General features: G+C 46.0%; 1 protein-coding gene across 1 annotated transcript; it reads right to left on the bottom strand.

Annotated features, from left to right (window-relative positions):
• Window positions 1-8,509: 8,509 nt before the first annotated feature.
• Window positions 8,510-9,513, bottom strand: LOC123041866 (uncharacterized). Its single transcript, XM_044464417.1, has one exon. It carries the CDS (start codon window positions 9,509-9,511, stop codon window positions 8,711-8,713), a length of 801 nt encoding a protein of 266 aa, XP_044320352.1. The 5' UTR covers window positions 9,512-9,513; the 3' UTR covers window positions 8,510-8,710.
• Between the last annotated feature and the right edge of the window lie 287 nt (window positions 9,514-9,800).

The raw sequence follows: 9,800 nt of genomic DNA on the forward strand, positions 1-9,800 counted from the left end.
TTGGGTCTGCGACCTAGGGCGTTTTTCTTCCAAAAGGTACTACAACCACTGTTTCAAGCAGGTTGTGGCCGATGATGCATTTTGTTGTCTCTGGAAATCCAAATGCCCGATCAAATTCAAACTATTTGGGTGGCTGCTTCTGGTCGATCGCTTGAACACCAGGAACATGCTGAGGCGGCGACACTTTGCTGTAGCCGGGGATAATTATGCTTGCATGTTCTGTCAGAACCCCCCCGAGGAAACTGTGGAGCACCTTTTCTTCACGCGCCCCTTTAGTCAGCGGTGCTGGCGTAAGGTTGGGATGTCATGGCCGGGGGGAGCCAACAGACTAGCCCTTTTGCATGGGGGTAAACATAGCTGGCATCGACCCCTATTTATGGATGTTTTTTTGCTTGCTGCTTGGAGCCTATGGATGGAGATAAACAACCAACATTTCAGGGGGATTCCACACTCCTTCGTGGCATGGCTAGCTAGATTCAAGAATCTCTTGGAGCTGGTGGTCCATAACTGTCCAGAGAAATCCCATCCTTTTCTCTCTGATTACATTGTAAGCTTGGGACGCTAGTCTTGGTTTTTGTAGCTTTTACGGCCGGGGGGCCTAAAACCCATTGTAACACACATGTAACCGTTCTCTTATGAGTAATACAAAAGTCAGTGGGAGCCTCTCCCACTATCGTTGACCTTCAAAAAAGAATAATAGGGCAAGAAAGATTTTGCAATCTATATCAAGAACGATAAAATCAACGGGCACCAAATTTTTATTTGTAACAATAAGGACATCATTGATCCTTCCTATTGGGTTTTTAATGGTGGAATCCGCAAGATGCAAATTTAAAGAGTAATCATCAAGATCATGGAATCCTAGAATATCACATAAAGTTTTCGGAATCATGGAAACACTAGCACCCAAATCACACAAAGCAAAACACTCATGATTTTTAATTTTAATCTTTATAGTAGGTTCCCACTCATCATTAAGTTTTCTAGGTATAGAAACTTCCAAATTAAGTTTTTCATCAAAAGATTGCATCAAGGCATCAATGATATGTTTGGTAAAAGCTTTATTCTGACTATAAGCATGTGGAGAATTAACAACGGATTGCAACAAGGAAATACAACTTTCTAAAGAACAATTATCATAATCAAATTCCTTGAAATCTGAGATAGTGGGTTCAATACTATTTAAAGTCATGACCTCTCCAATCCCACTTTTACCAAATTCAGCATCAAGATCTAAAAACTCCGAATTTTTGGGACGCCTTTTAGGTAAAGTTGACTCATCTTTAGTCCCATAATTTTCAAGATTCATATTGCGAAACAAAGATCTAATAGGGGACACGTCAATAACTTTAAGATCTTCATCATTATTTTCATGGAAACTAGAAGAACACGCTTTTATAAAGCTATCTTTCTTAGCACGTAATCTAGCGGTTCTTTCCTTGCACTCGTCAATGGAAATTCTCATTACTTTGAGAGACTCATTGATATCATGCTTAGGAGAAGAAGATCTAAGTTTAAGAGAATCAACATCAAGCGAAAGTCTATCAACGTTCCTAGCCAAATCATCAACTTTGAGCAATTTTTCTTCAAGCAAAGCATTAAAATTCTTTTGAGAAATCATAAATTCTTTCACACTATTCTCAAAATCAGAGGGCATCTTATTAAAATTACCATAAGAATTATTGTAGGAATTTCCATAATTATTAGAGGAATTACTAGGGAATGGTCTAGCATTAAAGTTTCCTCTATAAGCATTGTTTCCAAAACTATTCCTACCAACAAAATTCACATCCATAGATTCATTATTATTCTCAATCAAAGAATACAAAGGCATATCATTGGGATCAAGAGGAGTATTTTTAGTAACAAACATTTTCATAAGTTCATCCATCTTTCCACTCAAAACATTGATTTCTTCTATAGCATGTACTTTTTTACTAGAAGATCTTTTGGTGTGCCATTGAGAATAATTAGCCATAATATTATCAAGAAGTTTTGTAGCATCTCCTAACGTGATTTCCATAAACGTGCCTCCCGCGACCGAATCTAAGAGATTCCTAAAAGCAAAGTTCAAACTGGCATAAAATTTTGTATGATCATCCATAAATTCAAACCATGAGTAGGGCAATTGCGAATCATCAATTTCATTCTTTCCCAAGATTGGGCAACATACTCATGATCAAGTTGTTTAAAATTCATAATATCATTCCTAAGAGTGATGATCTTAGCGGGAGGAAAATACTTAGAGATAAAAGCATCTTTGCACTTGTTCCAAGAATCAATACTATTTTTAGGCAAAGACGAAAACCAAACTTTAGCACGATCTCTAAGCGAAAACGGAAATAACTTCAATTTAACAATATCATTATCCGTATCTTTCTTCTTTTGCATATCACACAAATCAACAAAGTTGTTTAGATGAGTAGCGGCATCTTCACTACGAAGGCCGGCGAATTGATCTTTCATAACAAGAATCAGCAAAGCGGTATTGATTTCACAAGACTCAACATCATTAAGAGGAGCAATCGGAGTACTAAGGAAATCATTATTATTGGTATTCGAGAAATTACACAATTTGGTATTATCTTGTGCCATGGCAACAAGTAATCCAACACACAAGCAAACAGAAAAAGGCAAGCAAAAAAGAAAGGAGATTGGAAAAAATAAGGCGAATAAAACGGCAAGGGTGAAGTGGGGGAGAGGAAAACGAGAGGCAAATGGCAAATAATGTAAATGCGAAGGAGATGAGTTTGTGATGGGTACTTGGTATGTCTTGACTTGAGCGAAGACCTCCCCGGCAACGGCGCCAGAAATCCTTCTTGCTACGTCTTGAGCTTGCGTTGGTTTTCCTTGAAGAGGAAAGGGTGATGCAACACAGTAGCGTAAGTATTTCCCTTAGTTTTTGAGAACCAAGGTATCAATCCAGTAGGAGGCTCCTCACAAGTCCCATGCACCTACACAAACAAACAAAGAACTCGCAACCAACGCAATAAAGGGGTTGTCAATCCCTTCACGGCCACTTGCAAAAGTGATATCTAATAGAGATGGTATGATAAGATAAATATATTTTTGGTATTTTATAATATAGATGCAAAAAGTAAAGATGCAAATAAAAGTAGATTGGAAGCAAATATGATAAGAGATAGACCCGGGGGCCATAGGTTTCACTAGAGGCTTCTCTCAAGATAGCATAAGTATTACAGTGGGTGAACAAATTACTGTCGAGCAATTGATAGAAAAGCGAATAATTATGAGATTAGCTAGGCATGATCATGTATATAGGCATCACGTCCGCAACAAGTAGACCGACTCCTGCCCGCATCTACTACTATTACTCCACACATCAACCGCTATCCAGCATGCATCTAGAGTATTAAGTTCATAAGAACAGAGTAACACAGTAAGAAAGATGACATGATGTAGAGGGATAAGCTCAAGCAATATGATATAAACCCCATCTTTTTATCCTCGATGGCAACAATACAATACATGTCTTGCAACCCTTTCTGTCACTAGGTAAGAACACCGCAAGATTGAACCCAAAGCTAAGAACTTCTCCCATGGCAAGAAAGACCAATCTAGTAGGCCAAACCAAACCGATAATTCAAAGAGACTTGCAAAGATAACTCAATCATACATAAAAGAATTCAGAGAAGATTCAATTATTATTCATAGATAAACTTGATCATAAACCCACAATTCATCGGATCTCGACAAACACACCGCAAAAAGAGATTACATCGAATAGATCTCCATAAGAGAGGGGGAGAACATTGTATTGAGATCCAAAAAGAGAGAAGAAGCCATCTAGGTAATAACTATGGACCCGAAGGTCTGTGGTAAACTACTCACAACTCATCGAAAGGGCTATGGTGTTGGTGTAGAAGCCCTCCGAGGTGGATTCCCCCTCTGGCAGAATGCCGGCGACGACTCCAAGATGGGATCTCGCGGATACAGAAGGTTACGGTGGCGGAAATATTTCTTTGGTGGCTCCCTGGATGTTTTTGGGGTATGTAGGCTTATATAGGAGGAAGAAGTACGTCGGTGGCCGCCCGAGGGGCCCATGAGACAGGGGGGCATGCCCTATAGGGGGGGCGCCCTATCCTCTCATGGCCGCCTCAGTTGCTTCTTGACTTGCACTCCAAGTCCTCTGGATCACGTTCGTTCCAAAAATCATGCTCCCGAAGGTTTCATTCCGTTTGGACACCGTTTGATATTCCTTTTCTTCGAAATACTGAAATAAGCAAAAAAAAACAGCAATACGGGCTGGGCCTCCGGTTAGTAGGTTAGTCCCAAAAATGATAATAATGTGTAAAATAAATCCCATAAACATCCAAAACAGGTAATATAATAGCATGGAACAATCAAAAATTATAGATACATTGGAGACGTATCAGGAGGCTGTTTAACCAGTGCCGAGCTGGCCCCTTAAGTTTTAGGGGGAGGTATTTGATGGCGTGTAAATCGTCACTGCGAGCCATGTGAATGTGGAGAAGAAAGTCTTCAATCCGTACCGGGGGGATCTGTTGTGCCATCGTATGATTCAATGTTCACGGGTTTAAACCCTTCTGGGAACTGGTGCTCCATTACCTCATCGGTGAATCATAGGGGGTGTGTAGCGCCTCTATATCGGGCAACGTCACGACGCAGTTCGGATGAAGTCCATATGCGGTTTTCGGCCCGGGTGAGGTTGTGCTTGTCGCGCCAGGCCTGATGGCCGTCTTCTCGCGCTGGGACACGCAACCTTGATCCATAGATTGATCTGGTCTGGCCGGCTCTATTGTCCAGGTCCTGTCGTAGGTCATAAGTGTATCCTGAAGCCATTGTCTTTCTGCCTTTATGGCGGGCGGTGCATGCTGGTGTTTAGCTTGAGTTGTCGCACTGTCCCGGCCAAGTGGTGGTCGGTCAGGTCCGTCGGCAGCGTTACGCGTTGGCGGTATAGGCTCTGGGCCTCATCGTCGAATTGGGGTACTAGCTTGCGCTTCAGGTAACTCTTAGTTGGGCGTTCAAGGCCGTATTCCTCGGCTGCTAGGACATTAGTCCATCTTTCATTGAGCAAATCCTGATCAGCTTGAAGCTACTGCTGCTTCTTTTTCGGGCTTCTTTCAGTGACTATTAGCCGACGCTTAAAGCGCTCTTGTTCGAGGGGTTCCTCTGGCACGATGAAATCTTCGTCGCCGAGGCTCTCGTCCTCTTCGGAGATCGGTAAGTAGCTGCTATCCTCCGAGCCCTCGTTCCCAATAGGATCGTCGGGGTTGACTTGCCCATCCTCCCAATCATCATGCTCGGATGTTGGTTCGATAAGGGCTTCTTGGTCTTCGGCATTCTCCGGAGTATTGTTGTCTCTAGTGTCGGTATTGTTGTCTTTTTCACGACGCGATTTCGAGCGGCGTCGCTGACATCGACGCTTTAGTGGTGCCACGGGAGGCTTGTCCTCGACTGGATCCTTCCCACCATCGTCGTCATCCTCTTTGTGTGTGTCCACCATGTACACGTCATATGTGGAAGTGGCCGTTCAGCATCCAGTAAACGGCGGGTTCTGGCTTTGCTCTTCTCTGGCATCGTCGTCCATGCCGTCGATGTCTTCGGAAGCGTAGTCGAGCATGTCGGCTAAATCCTTGACAGTGGCTATGAAGTGGGTGGTGGGCGGGACATGAAATTCCCTGCTCTCAGCCCCTAGTATGGGCTGGGCGTAGTCCGGGAGTGATTCTTCTACAATGGCGAGAGATCTCATTAGGTCCAGGGCCTCGTTTATGAGCGAAGTTTGGACGGGGAAGCGAGAGTCGGTAGAGTCGGGCGGGACAGAAGTTCCCTGGCCGAGATCACATGACACGGACCTCGAGAGTTTGAAACTAGTGTCCGGAGGGGAGTTCGGCTTCATGGTGAAGGAGGGAGCCTGACGTGACTCCGGGCCTGTCGGAGATGCATTCTCATCCGGTTTTCCGGTGTCAAGCTCTATAGCTACAGAGAATCTGGCGGGCTCTAAACCCCCGTCTTCGGACCTGGTAATGTGCTCCGGATCTAAGGCCAGAGCAGTGGTTGGAGCCGCGAACCCTTGGAAGAACAAGTCTCCTCGGATGTCAGCGACATAGTTCAGATTTCCAAAACTGATCTGATGACCAGGGGCATAGCTGTCGATCTACTCCAGATGGCCAATCGAATTAGCACGCAGTGCGAAGCCGCCGAATACGAAGATTTGGCTGGAGAGAAAAATCTCCCTGAAGGCGGTATTGTTGTGGGTGATTGACGGAGCCATCGAGCCTTCTAGCGACGATACAGTGGAACTCTCAATGAAAGCACCAATGTCGGTGTCAAAACTGGCAGATCTCGGGTAGGGGGTCCCAAATTATGCGCCTAAGGATCCAAGGTAACAGGAGGCAGGGGACACGATGTTTTACCCAGGTTCGGGCCCTCTTAATGGAGGTAATACCCTACTTCCTGCTTGATTGAGTTTGATGAATATAGGGGTTACAAGAGTCGATCTACCTCGAGATCGTAATGGCTAAACCCTAGATGTCTAGCCTGTATGATTATGATTGCCCCTACGGACTACGCCCTCTGGTTTATATAGGAACCAGAGGGGACTAGGGTGTACAAAGTCGGTTTACAGAGGAAGAAAACTATACATCCGGACGCCAAGCTTGCCATCCACGCAAAGGAGACTCCCACCCGGACACGGGAGAAGGCCTTCTATCTTGTATCTTCACGGCCCATCAGTCCGGCCCATGTCACATAGGCCGGCTCCCCGAGGACCCCTAGTCTAGGACTCCCTCAGTGGCCATGGGAGAAGGGGATAGGACGGGCTTATGAGGTGGTTCATCAGAGAAGGGTCATCATGACAACCATGCGAAGAGGTGGAATGAGCCATTGCAAGTGGTTGTAGGTGCCAGAGGAGGAGGAGGAAGAGGAAGGGGGTTGGGGAGGAGGTTATCAGCGTCTCTATCGTCGTCCTTCGCTTGGGGGAGGAGGAGGCTTATTGGTTATTTTGTGGTCCTGCGGAGAAAGGTGGAGCAGGAGTCGAAGTGTTACCTTCTGTGAGACTTGGTTAGTTCTAGCCAATCGGAGTCAGAGATCTTGGTAACATGGGAGGGGAGGGCATGTGCGACCAATCTTGTTGTGTATTCAATCGATTTACATGTTTTGCTTCCGTGTGCATCCCAAATAGTCAAATTGAGAGTTGGGGAATACCAAATCCAATTCAGGACCATGATAGTGACTTCCAAATGTAGCCTTAGCAAAATAGAGGTGGTAGCACACAATTGTCTTTTTAAGGACATAGCCCCGCCCTCTTCATCATCGTGATGCACACAACCATCTTTAATTAAAGTGCAAAAGTAGTAGGTCTCAACAAAAGTAGAAACGAGGAACACAACTGGTCGATAAGAAGATTATATGACTCAACCGCATACTTTCTTATCGACTCGCCAGTCAACCCGGTCGAATAAACATCTGCTACCATCTCCAAATGGTTGCACCTCAGGGTCATGTGCTCATGAGCATCCAAACGATGGAGTAATGACCCCATACAGATTGACGCATTGGTCTTCAAGATAACTAGCATTGTTTTTCGATAAAATGATCCATGAAAAATACAACCATTAAAAAAATTCAAAATTTTCCAGACCTGGGCTAAAACTCCCAATCGGAGGCATCTCTGAATGTTCGAGTGGATACCAACCACTAGTTCCCAAACAAAATTGTGGTACCTGTTGATGATGGTAGGTTATATTCTACAAGGATCGTACACCAAATCAAAATGACGAACAAGCCACATTGTCCATTTTGGTGGATATTAAATTTATGATAAGTTGACAAAGTAGCTTCGTCTCATGTGTAGCTTGACTTTTAAAAACACCAATGTGTGGAAGAAAAACCTCGAGTAACTGCAAATTGTGGCCTAACAAAATTTGTGATGCATGCGTATCTCCTCCACCGCACATCTGCTTCGTCTCATGTGGCCTTAGGGTCATGGGGTGCGGTGGACCCGTGCCTTCGTCAGCGGGAGGGCTCCATTTTTAGGTTTTTCTTTGAGTTTTGTTAGGGCCTGTATCCTATTCAGAAAGAAGAGGTGATATAGCTATCTGAAGATGGAATAAGATTCTCTCTGATAAGTCCCCGTCTTATGAAGTGTCTAGTATCATCGAAGGACGTGTGGAGATATACAAATCGAGCAGAAAGAAGCCGTGTACAAATGAAAATTTTCTACGGTTTCCGTAGCTGAAATCTGGATGCCCCATAGCGTTCAGTTTGTGCACATTGAAGTATGTTTGGAGTCCTAGACGTTGCAAGCTCCCATGTGTTTGCATGGGGTCTCGACCCGTTTGCATGTGCTGTACCAGTAATCTGCAAATCTATTCCTATGAGTAGTACGGCGCTCCTCCAGGACTACTAGTACGAGTACAGATGTGCACTTTTGGAGTAATCTTCCCACGGCAAAATCAACTAAGGAGGCAAAACAAACAATAAAGGTACTCCAATCTTAACGATATGCAATATAAGAGGTAATCTGATGAACAGATACACGCGAATTTGGTAAAACAAATCTTGCATGCACGTAATTGCTACTAGTACAACACCCCCGTACACATCACCAGTAAATCCTAGTCATCTGTATATTTATTTTCTGACGGCAATCCTTACCATGGATCTAAATTCAACGAGAAGTTGAACCGTCAAGATCGCCGGCCGGCCGGGTGTTGATCTCAATCTCTCAGACCGCACTGGTAGCCATCTTCGTCCTTCCTTCCTCCTCGCGGTCACCTTCGCCATCCTCGGCGACGAGCCCCTCGCCCTCCTCCTCCCTATCCCACTCCTTGTAGACGTCGAGGAAGTAGAGCGTGCAGACCATGGCGACGCATGCGGCGAACATGGGGATGGGTCCGAAGAGCCAGAGGAACACCGGGCATGAAAAGTAGAATGCGCGGACGCCGAGTGACCAGAAGTAGCTGCCGCGGTTGAGTGTGGAGGTGACGTAGTCGATGGCGAGGCCGGGGCGGCGGTGGCGGTGCGCCTGGAGCGGCACGTTGACGAGGATGCCTGTGTGGCTGTAGTACCGGATGGACTGCACGTTGAGGAGGAACGCCACCAGGAAGCAGACGAGGATGGCCAGGAACTTGACGGACAGCGCCGCCTGCCCCGCCGCGCCCAACACGATGTTGTTCTTGCTGTTGTTCTGGGCGGGGCTGGCGGTGCCGGAAAAGAGGCCGTGGGCGGCGCCGCTGGCCATGAGGGCGGCGACGAGGGAGCTGAGGGTGATGGCGACTGAGGCGAGCACGGAGGAGGCCATGATGGCGTTGCGCATCGTCTGCACCGCTAGCACGGCGTGCTTCCCCGAGGGGTCCTCCATGATGTGGCGCTCCCAGATGCGGCGTTTGATGGCGTTGATGCCGATGACGGTGGTGGCCGGGCGTCGCCGGATGCGCAGGAGGAGCCACAGGTGGTACCCCACCATCACCGCCAGGCCCAGAGGCACCAGCACGTAGTCCAGGCGCTGCTCCGACTTGCTGCCCATTGCTTCTGTTCCTTCTGCCGCTCCTGCTGCTACACCGGAGGCGTATATACCGACTGAGGTAGCTGAGCTGCCGAAGGAGTGTACTTAGGGTCTGTTTGATTGGAGACTAGTGTGGCCAAGTCAAAGTGTAGCTAGTCACACAAGTATGACAAGCCACACAAGTGTGGCTAAAAAATTAGACGCCAAACTTTGGCAAAAGTTGGCAAAAAAATTGTCTTTTTGACAAGTGGGCCATAAGGGCAATAAAGTGTGGCAAGCCAAAGTGTGGTAAAAACCAAAGACATGCTTG

The sequence above is a fragment of the Triticum aestivum genome, chromosome 2B (genome assembly GCF_018294505.1).
Source record: "Triticum aestivum cultivar Chinese Spring chromosome 2B, IWGSC CS RefSeq v2.1, whole genome shotgun sequence".
Taxonomy (NCBI): Eukaryota; Viridiplantae; Streptophyta; class Magnoliopsida; order Poales; family Poaceae; genus Triticum; species Triticum aestivum.

Bases quoted from the DNA above. Each gene is read 5' to 3' on its own strand.
- LOC123041866 (XM_044464417.1), bottom strand. From the start codon at position 9,511: ATGGGCAGCAAGTCGGAGCAGCGCCTGGACTACGTGCTGGTGCCTCTG.